This window comes from Vitis vinifera, chromosome 16, assembly GCF_030704535.1.
Source record: "Vitis vinifera cultivar Pinot Noir 40024 chromosome 16, ASM3070453v1".
NCBI lineage: Eukaryota > Viridiplantae > Streptophyta > Magnoliopsida > Vitales > Vitaceae > Vitis > Vitis vinifera.
The window spans coordinates 4,116,883-4,136,403 of NC_081820.1; the positions used below are offsets into that span (position 1 = coordinate 4,116,883).

General features: G+C 31.3%; 2 protein-coding genes across 2 annotated transcripts; both read left to right on the top strand.

Annotated features, from left to right (window-relative positions):
* Window positions 1-3,702: 3,702 nt before the first annotated feature.
* Window positions 3,703-7,882, top strand: LOC100259566 (histone-lysine N-methyltransferase, H3 lysine-9 specific SUVH5). Its single transcript, XM_002277738.4, has 3 exons — window positions 3,703-3,837; window positions 4,684-4,736; window positions 5,107-7,882. Exon 3 carries the CDS (start codon window positions 5,118-5,120, stop codon window positions 7,704-7,706), a length of 2,589 nt encoding a protein of 862 aa, XP_002277774.1. The 5' UTR covers window positions 3,703-3,837; window positions 4,684-4,736; window positions 5,107-5,117; the 3' UTR covers window positions 7,707-7,882.
* Window positions 7,883-10,865: 2,983 nt separating this feature from the next.
* Window positions 10,866-11,778, top strand: LOC100254450 (putative glycine-rich cell wall structural protein 1). Its single transcript, XM_002277756.4, has one exon. It carries the CDS (start codon window positions 10,971-10,973, stop codon window positions 11,625-11,627), a length of 657 nt encoding a protein of 218 aa, XP_002277792.1. The 5' UTR covers window positions 10,866-10,970; the 3' UTR covers window positions 11,628-11,778.
* The last annotated feature ends 7,743 nt before the right edge of the window (window positions 11,779-19,521 follow it).

Sequence of the window (19,521 nt, forward strand, 5' to 3'; positions counted from 1 at the left end):
ACTATTCATTTTTACTCGTTTAAATATTGTTTTCGTTAATTAGTATTATTACCCCATATTTATTTATTATTTCGATCATTAAAGTCCAATTCTTCAAAAATCTAATGTCCTAATTCAACTTTCAATCCCAAAAATTCCACTATTCATTTTTACTCGTTTAAATATTGTTTTCGTTAATTAGTATTATCACCCCATATTTATTTATTATTTCGATCATTAAAGTCCAATTCTTCAAAAATCTAACGTCCTAATTTAATTTTCAATCCTAAAAATTCCACTATTTATTTTTACTCGTTTAAATATTGTTTTCGTTAATTAGTATTATTACCTCATATTTATTTATTATTTCGATCATTAAAGTCCAATTCTTCAAAAATCTACCGTCCTAATTCAACTTTCAATCCCAAAAATTCCACTATTCATTTTTACTCGTTTAAATATTGTTTTCGTTAATTAGTGTTATTACCCTATATTTATTTATTATTTCGATCATTAAAGTCCAATTCTTCAAAAATCTAACGTCCTAATTCAATTTTCAATCCCAAAAATTTCACTATTCATTTTTACTCGTTTAAATATTGTTTTCGTTAATTAGTATTATTACCCCATATTTATTTATTATTTCGATCAGTAAAGTCCAATTTTTCAAAAATCCAACGTCCTAATTTAATTTCCAATATCAAAATTCTACTATTCATTTTTTGTTCGTTTTAATATTATTTCCGTTGATTAGCATTATTATTCCATATTTATTTATTTATTCCAATCATTAAAGTTCAATTCTTCAGAACCCGACTTCCAAATTTGATTTCCAATATCAAAAACTCCACTATTCACATTCAGTCGTTTAACGATTATTTTTGTTATTAATGTTATCCCATCCATTTATTTATCCACTCATTTCTATGTTAAAAATCTCATCTCTAAATAATTTCTTAAATTTTCAATCTCTAAGTTTAATCTCCAATCTCTAAAAATCCCATCTTTCGTAGTTATTTACCTGACCTTTATTATTTCGTCATCATCATTATTCCATTCATTTATTTATTCACTTATTAATTTATTTAAAATCCCGTCTTTAAATGGTTCCTCAGAATTTTGATTTCCAAATTTAGTTCTAAAATTCCAATTCTCTAATTTTCGAACTTAATTTTCGGTTTCTCATGCTCCAGTTCTCGTATTTATCCTGTTACTTATTATTATCATTATCACTATTATTTTATCCATTATTTCTAAAAATTCTGCCTTTGAATGATTTCTAAGATTTCCAATTTTTATAATCCAATTTTCATAATCTCTACTTCTTAAATAATTTTCAATTCTGATTTCTTTCAAAATTTAATTCCCAAAGTCCCAATTTCCATAATTTAATTTCTTAAAATCCCGATCCCTCAAATAATTTTCAAAATTCCAATTTCTTTTAAATTTAATTTCTAAAATTCTCATTCTCACATTTAATCTTGATCTTCAAATAAACTCTAAAATTCCAATTTTTCAGTAATCTTCGAGATTCCAATTTTTCAAATAAATTTCAAAAATCCAATTTTCTCTCAAATAGTTTTAATTCCGCTTTGGTTTTCAAATGATCTTCTTCTCCTTTTGATTTCAAAAAGCATGAATGAATTTTTTATAATTCTGGAATAATAGAATATGTGATATTAATTTAGGCAAAATAAACGGGCTGTGGTGGGGGCCCTACATAAGTGATTTTATGATTGATTGATTGATTGATTTGATTATCACACATGATTAATTCATTCTACTCTATGACATACATGAGATTATTCTCTTACTTGTGTACTAACCCTCTTTCTTGATAGCGCATTAATCGATTGATGCTAAGGGAAGCCCCATTCTCACTTCGGTCGATTCTTTATTGAGTGTTTTGATTCCCTCACGTGCATGATCACCCTGAGTATTCATTGATTTCCATATCAATTGCCACAACAACTTCATTTTATTAGTAGAGACCCGACTTTAAGGACTTAAAGGGGTGCTATGGTCTTTACCGTACCTTCCTGATAAGTAACCTAACCCCCGAGTTCGATCCGGTTTTTCGTAGATCACCTTTTCCAAAATGAGGAGTCACACTTAGAGTTTTCTTTCTTATTTTGTTTACCCTTTTTTTTTTAAAAAAAAAAGCAAAAATAAGTGGCGACTCCAAGTCATTTTTCTTAATCAATAAAATCATTTTTCAAATAAAAATTGAGCTCACCATAGAGTGGAAAACGCATGAACCGAAATGCGGGGTCCACAAAACAATTAACAAAAGCTTTACAAAAAGGGAGAAGAAAATCAAACCAATGGGGTTAACCTTACATGGATATATCCTTATGCAAAATAAATAAAATAATTTTAAAAATTAAAATAAAATTAAAGACACTACCTCGGACTCTCCTGTTCTTCACCGCCCATCTTCCCATTTTCATATAAAATAATTTTGAAAGGGGTTTGTTTTTTAAGCTTTTTAATGAAAGTAGTCTGTTTTTAGATTTTAAATTATTTATTTATTTTTTATTCTTTTGTAATTTATTATAATTTTTTAATTAAATAAAAAAATTTAAAATATTTAACTTCTTCTAAATGAAAAAAAGGTAAAATTAAGTTTTTCTTAATACTTAATAAAAATAAAATATTATAAAAATAAATAACTTAATAGTATTATTAAGTATTATTTAGTTTTAAATTCTTTTTAAAATTAGGTTAAAAAAAAAACACAGTGTTACACTTCATGTTTTATTATATTTTTTAAATAAAAATAACATCGATATAAAAACTTAAAAAATAAAAGTTTTTATTTTTATTTGATTAATTTCATTTAAATAAAATTAATTTTTTTGTAAGAAATTCTATTATGATTTATAGAAGAAATTCTTTTATGTTTAATAATTTTTATTTTATTTTATAAATAATATTATTATAATACTAATATTGTAAAAATAGTCACTCTCACCTCAATTTCAAATGGGATAATTGTATTTTAGATCTAGTTGGACCCAAAAATTAAGCTTTGGTCCATATAAGTTTACTATTTAAGCCCAAAACTTAGAGAAAGTGTTAAAATTGAGAAGAAAAATATAAATTATTTATCTTTCCAAAAATGACCTTTATTGACCATGAAAAAAAAGAGTAGAAAAATATTAACTTAATTTTTTTTTTTTTTGCAAATCTCAATAAAATTTAATATAATTTAGTGATTTGGAAAAAAATACACAATTTTCCAAAAAAAATAAAAATTATTATTATTTAAAAATCAAACATCTTGAAAAGTATATATTTTTAAAATTGTGTATATAAAAAATAATTGAAAATATATCAAATTTATTTTTTTTAAATGATATAATTTTATAATATATATATATTTTTAAATTATTTTTCTAAAAATAATAAATTTTCAAAATAATTATTAAAAAAAATTAAGATTAAAAAGTTTCTCAAACATTACGGGAAAAAATTGTTTTGAAATATATATTGCTCTCTTCATATTTTATATCATTTTTATTAATTATACCAATTTTTTATGGACCAAATATTTGGCCTAAAAACAATTGTCCCATTTCAAATTCCAAAAAAAACAAAAAAAAAACAGGGAGTTGTGCCAAACGAGGCATAAAATTGATTCGGAGGCAACCCTGAGCAAGCAAGTCTGGTATTTCTGACATACCAAAAACAGTAAGTGGACCCGTGATAGCCGTCAGAAAAAACAAGGTCCCACTTCCTGTACCCGCCACACCTCCCTCAAATTCAAAACCCTCCTTTCTTTTCCACCAATGTACTTCACCTCCCTCCCTCCCTCCCTCTTTCTTTATCTCTCAAAATCCTCTGAAGATCATTTATGTATGTTTTTCCTCTTAATCTTACATGTATTTGAACTCATTTCTCTTTCATTCTGTTCCCTGTCATTTTTCTTTTTGATTACTAGGAGCTTCAACTTTTGTCTCGATTTCTGAGTTCTGAGTTCTGAGTTTTCTGAGTTCTATTTGAAACAAGAACAATGAGTTCTTTTACTTTTTCAGTTTTCGATTTATTTGGCTTCTTCCTCATTTATGTTTTGGTTTGGTGTCTTCTTTGTTTTTGTGAACTTCTTTTTTCTGCTGTTTGGTTGCTGAGAAAATACAGGGGTTGAGCTTCTTGTTTTAGTACTAATCTTTATTTTGGAATGGAGTTTTCATTAATGTTGCTTGGTATGAGGAGAAAATATTGAAAAAAAAAGATATGAAAATCTTGATCTTACTCGATAAAGCAACAGTGGCATGTGCTCGACATGAGCCCTAGGCTGCATCGTACTATATTTGGGTTGACGTCTCCTGACCTTTGCTTCATATCTTTAGCTGTGAGCTTGATTTAGAGTATTCACTGTTTGGAGCCTTTACACATTTGAGTGGAATTGAATATTTTGATGCAATTTTTTGAGTTTATTTATTTATTTTTATTAATTTCCATTAATGCTGGGAAATATATTGGAAGAAAAGGAGACATTGAAATCCTGATTGGAATTCAATGTCTGAAGCCTTTATACAATTGAGTGGGATTCAACTTCTTGTTTGAAATATATTAGAAAAGAAAATGAAAATTTTGATTGGGATTATTGATTATTTGGAACCTCCATGCAGTTGAATGCAATTGAATTTCTTTGCTTAGTTTTTGGTTCTTATCAATGTGCTTATTTTGATGTTGGTGCAGTTTGGCTGCTAAGCAAATGTAGGAAAGTTGAAGACGTTCAAATCTTGGCTCAGGTATTAATTGTTTTGAACCTTTGCAAAATTGAACTGTTGTTGCCTCAATATTTCAGTTATTTTCAATTGAAACCAAAGCAAGGTGTTTTCATCTTTTAATTCCCATTAACTCTGTTTGGTTGGGGAGAAAATATACAGAAATAAAAGGGCATTAATCTTCATTCAGAGCAAACTCTATAGAATAGAGTGAAAAAGAACTTCTTGACTTGGCTTTTGGGTTCTTAGTTTTTAATTGAAACAGAAACAAACTTAAACCATATTCTGAATTTTCTCCTCATTTTCCTAGTTTTCAATTGTTGTTAATTTTATTCTCTGTAGAAATTTAATATAGTGATGCTTTTATCTTTGGGTATGTTTTTTGTTTCCTTAGAACCATCTACAATGGTTTTATCAACTTCCGAAACTTCTCCTATGAAGACACACAAAAAACGGCCATTTGAAAACCATGCCCATCATCAGTATCGAAGTTTTCCTCCGAATTTCAACCGTCCAAGGGTTGATGCTGTTCGGGATTGGCCAAGAGGGTATGGAAAATTCATCCCTCTAACTGACTCAAAAGTAATTGGAGACAACATTGCCGTTGGGACTGCTGGAAACTTTCAAGCTCCTGTTGAGCATAGTATTCAGAGTAGCTTCAGTTCCACAATTGATGCTGAGGTTAGAATGCATGAAGTTCCTAGAAGTTATCCTCCCAAAGAAGTCTTGAAAAGCTATTCTATTGTCAGGGATTTTCCAGAAGGTTTAAAATCTGCCTCTTCCTCTGCTAACAATATTTCCCCTAGTGAGAAGTTCAGTGCAGAACCCAGGCCTGTAGAAGTTATGGCAACATGTACAAAATCTCCTGGTCAGGAAATGCAGGACGAGAGTGCTTACAATGGTGCCTTAGCAAGGAGGTCTTATGAAGGAAGCAATGAAGTTTGGAATAACTTTCGAGGAGAAGTTGGTGAAACATCTGGTTTTGTGGGAAAATGGGCTGGTGATGCAGAAGAAGTCTGCATTTTGCTTGGACAGGAAATTCAGGATGGAGATTCTTTTGGAAGTGCCTTAAAAATGAGTGCTTGCAAAGAAACTGGAAATGAAGTTCGGAATGACTGTAGCAGAGATTTTGAAACATATGGAGTTGAGGGCAAATGGGGTGTTGATGCAAAAGAGATTTGTGCTTCACTTGGACAGGAAATACAGGGCGGGGAAGCTTGCAATCGTACCTTAGAAAGGAGTCCTTGGGAAGCAACTGTCAATGAAGTTCAGAATAGTTCCAGAGATGGTGAGACATCTGGTTTTATGGTTAGACGGGATGATGATACAAAAGAAATCAGCATTCACCCCCAATCAGAGAGGAAATTGTCTGAATTGGATCCTTGGTGCCAGACAGTTGGAAATAAAGATGATCGAGGCAAAAATGTGTTGAGAAATACTGTGAAGGAAATTGAAATATGCAGCAAGGACCACCAGGCAATAGGTAACAACAGTAGAGTACAGGGGGCTCTAAATCTATTCCAAGAGTTATTGGAAAAGCTCAGACGTGAAGCAATTCTAACAGGGAAAAAAAATGTTCTTAGAAAGCTTCCTGTGACAGCAGCAATGACTCTCAAGAGGCAACAAAAGTGGGTTAACACAACTAAGCGACTAGGTCATGTTTCTGGTATTGAAGTTGGTGATACATTTCATTATAGGGTTGAATTGGCTATTATTGGCCTTCATAGTCATTTTCAGAATGGTATAGATTACATGGAGAAGGATGGAAAAGTATTGGCCATTAGTGTTGTTGATTCTGGCCGTTATGCCAATGACAAAGAATCCTCTGATGTCTTGATATATTTGGGTCAAGGTGGAAATCCAATGGTTGGATATAATAAGCAGCCTGAAGACCAGAAACTTGAACGAGGAAACCTTGCACTGAAGAATAGCATGGATGCTAAAACTCCTGTAAGGGTTACCCGAGGTTTTCAAGCTATGAAAGTGACTTCCAACGGCTACACTTATGATGGTCTGTATTTTGTGGACAAGTATTGGCAGGAAAGAGGTCAATTTGGTAAACTTGTTTTTAAATTCCAACTGAAAAGAATTACAGGAGAACCAAAGTTTGATCAAAGAGAATTGAATCAGTCAAAAGATTCAGAAGTACGCTGGAAAACTATTTTCAATGATATTTCTCTTGGCAGAAAATTGAAGAAGTCAAAAAAATCAAAAGTATGCAGGAAAAATATCTTAAACGATATTTCTTTGGGGAAAGAGGAGAGGTCCATCCATGTGGTGAACACAATTGATTATGAGAAACCTCAACCCTTCACTTACATTGCCCGCATGGCATATTTAGAGGGTTCTAAGTGGTCCATTCCAAGTGGTTGTGATTGCACTGACGGATGCTCAGATTCTGTGAAATGTGCTTGTGTCCTCAAGAATGGAGGAGAGATCCCATTTAACTGCCATGGGGCTATTATTGAGACAAAGCCCTGGGTTTATGAGTGTGGTCCTTTGTGCAAGTGCCCTCCTTCTTGTAACAATAGAGTCAGCCAAAATGGTATCAGATTCTCATTGGAGGTTTTCAAGACCAAATCAACAGGATGGGGTGTTAGGTCTCGAAATTATATTTCATCTGGAAGTTTTATATGCGAGTATGCAGGGGAGCTAATTCAAGACAAGGAAGCCAAACGAAGGACTGCTAACGATGAGTATTTGTTTGATTTAGATAATGGGGCCTTTGCCATTGATGCAGCCAAGTTTGGGAATGTGGGAAGATATATCAACCATAGTTGTTCACCCAACCTTTATGCCCAAAAAGTCCTTTATGATCATGACGACAAGAGACTGCCTCATATAATGCTATTTGCTACCAAGAACATACCACCCATGCGAGAATTAACATATCATTACAATTATATGGTGGGTCAGGTTCTTGATATTAATGGCCAAATCAAGACAAAAAGGTGTTACTGTGGTTCTCAAGAGTGCAAAGGCAGGATGTGCTGAGGGAGTTTCATTCTAGAAATGAGCAGCTATGGTTGGTAAGGCAGTTCTCTTTGCTCTTCTTACAGTTTACTCTGTTTGTGGAATTGTTTTAGATTAGTCTGCAACATGTTTCAGGTTCCCTGGCTCAGTTGTAAAGATACCAAAGTTACTTCAACAATTTAAAACTTAACTAGTTAACTAAGAGTCTAATCAATATGGCAGTTCTTAAAGGGTTTATGTCAACTTTTGTTGCACTTTTGACCTGTTAGGGTAGACTTTTGTGTGGATTACTTTGTGTTAAAGAGTCATTAAGAATCTCAATTAGTTTTGATCCCTTTAGTAGGATTATTAACTTCTAGGGTTTTTACATTTTTTGGAATTCTCTAACATGGGTTAAATGATCTATGACTTCTAGATTTCGTGTGTTGGTAGCATGGCTATCTCCAACTCTCTCTATTGAGATTATCCTTTTGAAGATATATCCACATCCTTGACTCTTAACACGAGTATGTGAGATGGTATTGAGATTATCCTTTTGAAGATATGTCCACGTCCTTGACTCTTAACACTAGTATGTGAGATGGTTTGGAGGGAATATCTTAGATTTTATTGATAGTCCATTTTGGTTGAATTGACTAGGAAGGTGGGGAGTATATGTTACTTTCTTCTTTTACAAGCTTCACAAGGGAGGTGGGGAGTTTGTGTTACTTTCTTCTTTCACAAATGGTAAGCTGCCAGCTCATTGACACTAGGTGTTAGCTTCGGGAGATTTCCATGGATAATCTATATAGAGATTAAGAGTGCGTTTGGAAATAATTTTGAAAAGAGTTAAGGAAGTGCTTTCTTATAAAAATAAAAATTAGGTGTTTGATATATATTTGAAAAATCAATTTGAAAAGTACTTAATAGATGACTCTTAAAAAAATCACTTTGTTATATAAAAGAAAGTACAACTAGTAAAAGCACTACATATTAAAAGCTCTGTACCTAAATCACTTTCAGACAGATTCTAAATAGGGTCAAGAAATCTTTTAAAAAAAGAACATGCACATGAATCTATTATCATCCTCCCCAACCCTCTGTTCTTGCCTCTGGAACTTGACACTTGGTTACCATCCTAATCATAATCAACGTGAATGGCATAGCAGAAGATATTCATATTCAGATATTCATATTCCACTAGTTCCTAGGCGGGGTCAATTGTTGATGATGAAAGTAGGATATTATTGATTCCACTGCACATGGGTTTAGGTGGGCCAAAGCTGAAATCAAATTCCGTGTTGAACTTGAAAAGGAACTGTGATGATTCATAGGCCTCCTAACCTCAGACCACACCCCAACTTGCCTTTCCCCTTGCACTGCAACTACATTGTCTCCCATTTTCTAATTCAATAATCCTTGAGGGATGCTCCCCAAATTGGTCTTATTTTAAAGACAGTGCCTAAAATTGAGATAGGGGTGTACATGGACTTATAAAAAGTAGCCAAGTTGGTATGGAAAATGGGTTCATTCTGAAGATTGTGCCCTAGATATTGGACACTGAACAGTCGTACAAAGTTAGGTAATGGACAGTTTTTTCTGTTTTGTAGGACTACATGAAGTCAGCTTCCTGGTTCTTCCACTTGCTTTTCCTTGAGAGTGGATATTTTTCGACCATAACATTAGCTTGGTGGATTTTTCATAAGCAAAATTCTAGGGTATCCAATTACTAAATGATGAAATCTAGGTCATTAGATAAGAAAATGATAAGAAAATGAACAAGTGACACTAGATACAAATGCATGGGACCGAGGTATAAAAAAGGATAGAATCAATCATCAAGATAAAAAACAATGAAACCATTGAATATTTATGTTTCATTTAATAATAAAAAAAAATCCCCAGGACCTTTTTGGTAATTGTTCTTTGATTTTTGTAGAATAAAAATATGATTGAAATTTAAAATATTTTTAATATTTTTAAATATATTTTAAAAATAATTTTTATATTTAATGTTTTATTTTTAATCGTTTTATATGTTTGTATAATTATTTTTTAAACAATCTCTCATAAAATAAAACAAGTAAAAATAATAAAAAATAATTTTTTTTAATGAAAACCCTCTCTTTTTTATTCTTAATAAAAAAATATAAAACAGTTTTTGATTAATAAAAATATTTTTTACGTTTTTTATTTTGAAAAATAGAAAACTTATAGTTACAAATAACCCCTTAATTTTTTTATAAATTTTTTTTTCAGGGACATGGTGTTTAAAAAAAATTAAAAATTTTATTAAAATTATGAGGATTTTACATCCAAAAAACCTTGTAAATGGATAAACATAAAATAAGTGTTAGATATTTATGATGGAAACGTAAAACCTCAGCCACAACTCACACAACAACACGTGCTTGGATCACAGTGGAAAGCTATGAGATATCAGTACACGTGTCAGAATCAGGTCACTTTCGATGGGGGAATTAGGGTCGTCCAACTCTAGAATGGTGAAAAAGTCAAAAATATACAAACCCACCAGCCCACCAGTCACCACCACGAATTTTATTGACGTTAGTATAAACAAAATTACAACCACATGAATGCATAATGGGGTTAGATTTCACAAAAAGGGAAAAAGGAAAGATTGTGGCTACTGAGTGGTGATGGCACGTGTTCCACTTCTTAACCTCCCACCACCATCCTCCTTTAGTTAAGTATATCCCAATTTATTTATATCACCAAAATACATTTTAATTCTCCTATTTCGTATTAATTATTGTTAAAAAATTCAATAAAAAAAATATGAGAGAAATAAAATGAATAAATACTAAATTATTTTTATATCCTTCTCTAAATTGATTTATTTATAAAATTCAAATAATTTAAAAATATATCATTTATATTAAATGTTTTAAAATTTGTGATTTTTGATTTATTTATTTATTTTAAAAAATAATTTAAATATATTTTTTGAAAATATTTTGTTTTGTATTTTTTAACCGGAAATCGTGTTTTTGTTTTCTAGTTGAATTTTCAATTAGGAAGGAGCAATTTACCGACTTCAAGAAAAAATAATATATCCTAGTAAAGTGATTTTTCAAAGTGGAGAGGACTTTATGAACATATTTTATTTTAATAATACAAAACACATAGATTTAGGTTGTAAGGGTCATTTCATAATCAAACCACCCAATGGCTTTATGCCGGTATGATCACGAAATCCACGCCACCACACTCATAAATACCCCCCACTACCACCCCACCTTCCATAGTATCGAAATAACAAACACAGATACTTTAGAATCAAACATGTCCACATTCTCTCTCTTTCTCCTTGTTATCTTGGCTTTGTCCGGTGTTGCCATTTCCTACAACTTCGGTGGTGGAGATGGCGGAGGCGGAGGCGGAGGTGGGCGGCCGGACCAGTCACCACCTGAGGCGAATCATCCACCCACCGGCGGCAGTGGGTCGGCGCATGGGCCTAACTGGGATTACAATTGGGGTTGGGGTTCCGGCCCTGGTTCGGGGTGGGGGTATGGGTCGGGGTCTGGCCGGTCTTCCAATGGGTTCGGTCGGGGATCCGGATCTGGATATGGGTCAGGGACGGGGTCCGGGTCTGGGTCTGGGTCTGGATATGGAAGTGGTGGGGCTAGTGGCAGTGGAAGTGGCGGCGGTGGCGCTGGATACGGTAATGGCAATGGTAATGGTGGTGGTGGATACGGTCATGGTAATGGTAATGGAAATGGTGGTGGTGGTGGTGGTGGATACGGTAATAGTAATGGAAATGGTGGTGGTGGTGGATATGGTAATGATGATGATGGTGGAGGTGGATACGATGGATACGGTGGTGGTGGTGGTGGTGGTGGAGGAGGAGGAGGTGGAGGTGGATACGGTAACGGTGATGGTGGTGGTGGTTGGGGAGGATACTACAACCGCTTCGTTAAAGAGAAAAAGAAGCACGGGTGAGCATAGGAAAGGAAAAGTGTAGCGGTCGATCTATACAAGTAGTTAGTGTATGATGATGTGTGATATATGGAGAGGATGTTATGCTAAACTTACAAAACATCTCTCTTGTTTTTGTTTTTCATATCCAATAAGGAAAAGGGCAGTTATGTTAGATTTTCCCTCTCTCTAATCTAATCTCTTTCTTTCACGAACTCTTTCGAGTCCAGAGTTGAGTTCTGTTTGGATGTGATCTTGACCTTGACAAATTGGTTGGTGATTGATTTTTCAAATAATTAACATAAAATTTAGTTCAACAAACAGTATTATTAAACCTAGACAAAATAACAAATAAAGTATACGTAACAAGCAATGAAATAAAAAGATAAGTCAGCCTACCCATGAGACATAAATAGGATTTAGTTAAGATATCGATCTAAGATTTCAACAAAAAGTAAATATACGAACTTTTTGGGCCAAACTATCCTTCCTTGAAATTTATATGTAAACTAATCATTTTGGAATCATGTTAGTTGTTGGAATTGGATGGGTGTTCAAGTTGGGCTGATCCAACCCGATCCAATATGTCAAAGATATGGGGGAAGCGGTTTTTGAGAGTTAGAATTGTCAAAAACTTCCCAGAAACCTTCTCTCTGGTTCTTTGACTCTTGCATTTTTTTTTCAAAGAACTTCAGAAAGAAAAGTTTTCTGAAGAGTAGGTGAAAGGTTTTTGTGCTATGAAACTAGGTGGTTCCTGATTTGACTGTGGTTCCATTCAAGACTTGGGCTGAAGATTTGAACAGTAAAACAATTTTATTGGATCTTGGATTTTTTTTTTAAAAGGTAATCCGAAGTTTTTTTTTAATAATGATATTAGAGCATGTTGGTTTGTTTCCTATTCTATTTTCTTTTGAGAAATAATATAGTTTCTTATTCTGATTTGTTTTCGGAAAAAATAATAATAGTGGATGTAGTGAGTAAATGATGGATGCGGATGTGGTGAGTAAATGATGAATGTGCATCGAATGTGAAAATGATGGATGCAGTGGATGCACATAAGAATTGCAGATAGGGAAATGGAAAGAGGATAATATCATTATGGTAATATTTGATAATGCAAAAAATATCCAATAAAATGGAAATTGGATATTATAATTAAAAAAAAAAATTGAATGATGGGATGACACTATAATCCTGTAGACTCATCCTATTGCAGATAATCCAGATATATAAAAAAAAAGGAAATAAAATGTAGTAGATAATATCCAATGGAAATTGGATATTAGAATAAATAAATTAGGGGATATATATGACATTGTAATCCTGTACCATTTATTACCACTAAAGTACCAACACTTGATATGATATAAAATACAATTTATTGGTATTATATTATTTATTTCAAATGATGAATGTTGACAATTTTAATTTACATTGATAAAGATGAATTCACGGTCGACCAATTATATTGCTTTTGTATCTAATACATTTATATTGTTGTGTAGCATACAACTTTGAGAGATTAAGTATATACATTAAAATGTGACTAAATAATCTGGGGTACAATGAGACATGATTATAATTATTCACTAATAATTTTGGGGTTAAGCTATTATGTCTCTCTAACAAGTACATAACTTTATAAGCTCCCAAATCGTAGATGTGCTCGCATGGTCACACGACCCATTTGCCTATATGAATCATCTTCAAAGAGCTGAGAGAATGGACTTGGATGATTATTGATTGGTTGTATCAACCCATCTTGTGCAAGTGGAAGATGTTGGAATTGGGTGGGTGCCCAAGTTGGGCTGACCCATATCGATCCAATATGTATGAGATATGGGGGAAGCAATTTTTGGGAGTTGGAACTATTAAAAATTGCCCAGAAACCTCCCTACTAAAGATATATATATATATCTCAATTTCTCTCTAACTCAATCTCTGGGGCTCTCGCATTTTTTTTTTCTAGAAAAAAAGAAAAAAGAAAAGAGAACTTCAAAAAGAAAAGTTTATTGAAGAATAGATGAAAGGTTTTTGTGCTATGAAACTAGGTGGTTCCAGGTTTGATTATGGTTCCATTCAAGACCTGGGCTGAAGGTTTGAACAGTGAAACAATTTTATTGGATCTTGGATTTTTTTTTTTTTTTAAAAGGTAATATGAAGTTTTTTTTTAACATTGGACAAATAAACTTTTTTTCTTTCTTTTAATTTACCTTACTTTCCCCCACCTTTCTCACCTTCTTTGTACTTAGTTTCTACTGTCTTCAATTGACAATTATGACTTTAATTTAAAAATAATGCTTCAGTTAATAATTGAGGCTTCAACTTAAATTTTGAAAAAAAAAAGAAAAAAAAGGCATGACTCCTATATAGCAATAAAGGGATTAATTTAAATATAAATTTTGTAGAGGAATTAAATCTTATATATATATATATATATATATATATATATATATATATATATATATATATTATATAAATGGGCTATTTTACCATACACTCTAAAAAGGCACTCCAAAATAGATAAGCTTTTAATAAATAAATGAATGAGAAGAATAAAAAACCACATAGACAGCCATAAAAAAAAGTGTTTTGGGAAAAATTGCACAAGGAAGTGTAAGAGGTTTGTATATTTAATTATTTATCTCATGGATTTGGACAATAAGGTTGTTGTTTCCCAGGTAGGATTGGACTTGCTTTCATCCACGAGAAGTGGGGTCACAATTTGAAATATTAATTTAAATGAGTGAGACCAAAGAGCTTTTGAATATTTTCCCTTTTATGCAGGAAAAGAAAAAACTAAAGAATTTTTATTTATTTGATTTATCATGATAATAAATTAAATTAAATATATATTTTCAAAATTTCCACCCATTATATTATACCAAAGAAAAAATAACAATAATTTCCAAAAAGAATGTTAAAAAATTTATTAAATATAAAATATTAATTTTATTTTCTTTAAAAAAATCTTAATTTACATATTCTTACATTTTTTTTGTTAGTTTTTATGCTCTTCTCCTTAAAATTCGATAATGTTTTGGGAAAGAGGAAACTCCTAAAATTAATTTCATCCTCCATCTCAAGTAGAAAGTAATAAAGGAGGTGAATATATTAAATCTTAATTATTTTAAAAAGAATATATTAAATTTAGATTTTACAAATCTAGAATAATTTACTCCCTTTTTTCTTTTAAATATTCACTAAAACACTTTTTTTTTTCTTTCCGAACAATCCGCACTATATAACTAATTAATTTTCAAAGTTTTTATTTTTATTTTTATTTTATTTTTTTATTCCTAATGTTCCATTGAGATACTAGCAAAATTTAAAAAAAAGAAAAGGATAATTGGCATGCTAGGAATAAATGGTGTATTTGATAATTATTTTTAAAAATAATTTTATGTTATGAAGAATAAATATATATATATATATATATTTAATAAAAAAATTTCTTTTTAGTTTTTGATTTTAAAAAATAAAAAACAGGTTGTTTTTAACTTTTTATAGAACATCTTTTAATTATTTTTTAAAATTTATTTTTAAAAATAATTATATAAATATAATTAAAAATAAAATCCTAAATATAAAAATTACTTTTAAAACGTATTTATAAATATTAAAAAACGGGTTGTTCTATGGTACCGCATTCTACTTTTCGGTACCATACCCACACTTTTTCTCCAATAAAGGCATGACAAGTGTAAAGTAGCCCAAAAAAAAAAACTCTTTCAATAGGCCACCAACGGGTTAGCCAATATTTTAATGGGAGAAGATCCTATGCATGTGATATGAAGGTTCTCATTACATGCAGTTAAACAATGTAATTAAATAATGTTGTAAAATATTAACAATTTAAGTATAATTGTTATGAGATGATAAAATATTTATTTTATGATGTAAAATTATAACCCACCTTGTAAAAAATTATACATAAATATATTAAAATAAATATTTATTGTTAAAAATGCAAATGATCAATAATCTATTGTTAATTGAAAATAAATAATATTTATAATTTCTTAAATTGTAATTTAAATTTATTTGTTGACAAGATTGGATAAATATTGAACTGAAAAGAATTTTCAAATTAAAAAAAAAGAAGGTAAAATTACAAGGTTACAAAGAATGATTTCAATCTCATATCATTCCTCACATTCTTCGTACCACGATTGTTTTCAATTTTTAATTTTTTTTTAGGATAATTTCAATCATTTCTAAGTTTAAAAAAAATAAAAATTTGAAGGCTAAGAAAATGCGAGGAAAGGTAAGCAATCCTCACTTTTATTATACCTTGCCTTACATTCTTCATGCCCCTAACAATTATTTAATGTTTTCATTGTTTAAATTTTTTAAATTTTATTTTCCATCAATTCCAAGCTTAATTGGTATGACTAACTATTATTATTGCATTTTAAAGTGAAAAAAAAATCATAAAAATGAAAAAAAAAAGAGTAAAATTTTGAGGATACGAAGAATATGATGAAGGGTACGAAAAATGTGAAGAATCCTCACTTTCTTCGTACCTTGCCTTACAATTTTCGTACTCTCGACAATTATTTAGTGTTTTCAATTTTTAATTTAATTTATTTTATTCTCCATCCTTAATTGGTATGTATAATGATTATTATTGCATTTTGAAGCAAAAAAAAAAAAAAATCCTTAAAAAAAAGTAAAATTGCGGAAGTACAAAAAATGTGAGGAAATGTATGAAAAATGTGAGAAATCCTAACTTTCTTTGTACCTTGCCTCACATTCTTCGTACCCCCAACAATTATTTAGTGTTTTCAATTTTAAATTTATTTTATTTTATTTTCTATCTATACCAAGCTTAATTGGTATGGATAACCAATATTACTGCATTTTAAAGTGGAAAAAGAAAATCTTGAAAATGAAAAAAAAAAATTTAAATTTCGAGGGTATGAAGAATGTGAGGAATGGTACAAAGAATGTAAGCAATCCATACTTTTATCGTACATTGCCTCACATTTTTTGTACCCCCAACAATTATTTAGTGTTTTCAATTTTCAATTTTTTGATTTTATTTTTCATTAATTCTAAGCTTAATTTGTATGGATAATGGTTATTATTGCATTTTGAAGCGAAAAAAAATTCCTAAAAAAAAAAAAGTAAAATTTTGAGATTTCACTTTCTTCATACCTTGTCTCATATTCTTCTTACCTTGACAATTATTTAGTGTTTTCAAAATTAAAATTTTAATATTTTATTTTCTATCTATTACAAGCTTAATTGGTATATATAACAAATATTACTCCATTTTGAAGTTTAAAAAAAAAACTTCAAAATGAAAAAAAAAAAATTTAAATTTTAAGGGTACGAAGAATGTGAGGAAGAGCATGAAGAATGTAAGGAAGAGCATGAAGAATGTGAGCAATCCTCACTTTTATCGTACCTTGCCACACATTCTTCGTATCCCCAACAATTATTAAGTGTTTTCATTTTTAATTTTTTTTAATTTTATTTTCCATCAATTCCAAGCTTAGTTTGTATGAATAATGATTATTATTGCATTTTGAAGTGAAAAAAAAAAAATCTTAAAAATGAAAAAAAAAAAGAGTAAATTTTGAGGGTACGAAGAATGTGAAAAAGAGTACGAAGAATGTTTTAATTATAAATATTGTTAGGAATTTGAGGCTAATCCAAACTATAGTAATCACCCTAGAGGGGGGGGGGGTAAATAGGGTGATGGTCTCTTTTTCACAAATTTAAACTATGCAAAAATAAGAGACAATTATATGCAAATATATGATAAACAAAATAAACACAATTGCATATAATTTAAAAGAGTTAGGGAAGAGAGAGTGCAAACACGAGAGTTTATAGTGGTTCGGCACTTCCTTGCCTACGTCCACTCTCCTCAACCTCGTAACCGAGTGAGGGTTCCACTATCTTGAAGTTTCAACCAAGCTTCCAATCTCTTTACAATTGGATTATGGTTCCAATTCACCCTCTTGGACTTTTGGCTCCAAGCACCCTTTACACTTCTCAAGAGTTATCCCACTCTTGAACAACCTCTCAAGTGATACCCCTCACTTGAGAAAATTCCTCTCAAAGATTTACAAATAAAATGATCTTTCAAAAATCCTAGTACAAGAACTTTAAGCTCAAATGATACAAGAGAAACTATGATTGAATGGTGCACTAAAGATATGCAAGTTTTGGAATAATGTGGCACTCAAAAATACTCTTCCAAGGCTCAAATATAATCAAGAAAGATTTGGGAAGGTTTAGCTTATGAAACAATGAAGTTTGGAGCCTTTTTATAGAAGAAAAAAGTCACACTAGCCGTTGGGGGTTTGACTGGTCGAGCTAGGGGTCGACCGGTTGACTAGCCGTTAGGGAAAGTGACCGTTAGGCCTCAATCGGACCTCGACCGGACCTCAATCGGACCTCAACCGGTTGAGGTTCAACCTTGGCCGGGAAGAGAAGGTCATTGGGAGAGAGAGAAACTTTTTGGCCTCCCTCAACTGGACGAGCACAACCGGTCGACCGGTTGAACCAGTTGAGCCATTTTTTTGGCTCAACACTCAACCTTTTTCAACTTAAAACCTTTAAACACAAGTTTGAAAATCATTTAACACAAGGTTTTAGTTGAAAACATGAAATTATCAAATTCTTAAGATATTTAAAACAATATTACTCTTGGATGATTTTGGTGTATAAATAAATAATGAAATGCATGAAAGTCCTAGTGCACCAACAACCTTACAAAGAGATCTTAAGAAGCTTTGGTCTTGAAAAACTCTTCTCTTTGAGGTGGTCTTCTTCTTCATGATTTCTCATTGGCTTGATTTATCTTTGGATTGCCACTTTGGAAGTCGTCTTGCCTAATCACACTTGAAATATGATCATTAGTTCTAAACCTTGTTTTGTTATCATCAAAATCAAGATTAACTAAACCTTGGTTTCATAAATATAAAGAGTGGTTTCTCCCCTGGCGTGTCAAATTCGCATCGAAAAAAAGAAATATTTGTTCTCTCCTATAAACAATTTTTTTTCCCGTAAAATATCATCTAATAATAAGTTTCTATTCCAACACGGAATGAAAATGACAATATATAGGATGAGGTAGAAGGATTTGTGATACTTGACTCGATATATGGCCGAAACTACAGATATAAAAGAATACACCAATCCTAAGGATCCATAGGATTAATTGTGGGTCTAACACAACAATAGAAAATTTGAGTTGTTTAGTCTTAGATTTTGTATTGTATATCTAGATAAGTATGTATCTATCCAAAATATATACATACAATAGTATTTTTGTATTCGACTCTATCATTTTTTTTAGTAAAAGATTGGGTCAAGTTTAATTACAATTCGATTTAGAAAACAAACATTAATTACTAGATTACAAAGTATCCATTGCTGGGAATTCAAATTTGATTTCCTTCCATACTTCACAAGCAGCAGCTAGTTCAGGACTCCATTTGCTAGCTGCACGGATAATTTCATTACCCTCACGAGCAAGATCACGTCCCTCATTACAAGCTTGTACACATGCTTCAACAACTACTCAATTAACTACGACGCCCGGTGCATTTCCCCAAGGGTGTCCTAAAGTTCCTCCACCAAACTGTAGTACGAAATCATCTCCAAAGATCTCGGTTAGAGTAGGCATATGCCAAACGTGAATACTCCCAGAAGCCACTAGCAGAACACTTGGTAGAAAGACCCAATCTTGAGTGAAATAAATACCGTGACTTCGGTCTTTTTCAACAAAATCATCACGTAATAAATCAACAAAGCCCAAAGTGATCTCTCTTTCTTCTTCAAGTTTACCTACTAGAATCCTCACATTCTTCATATATTGCCTCACATTCTTCGTACATTCAACAATTATTTAGTGTTTTCAATTTTATTTTCCATCAATTCCTAGCTTAATTGGTATGGA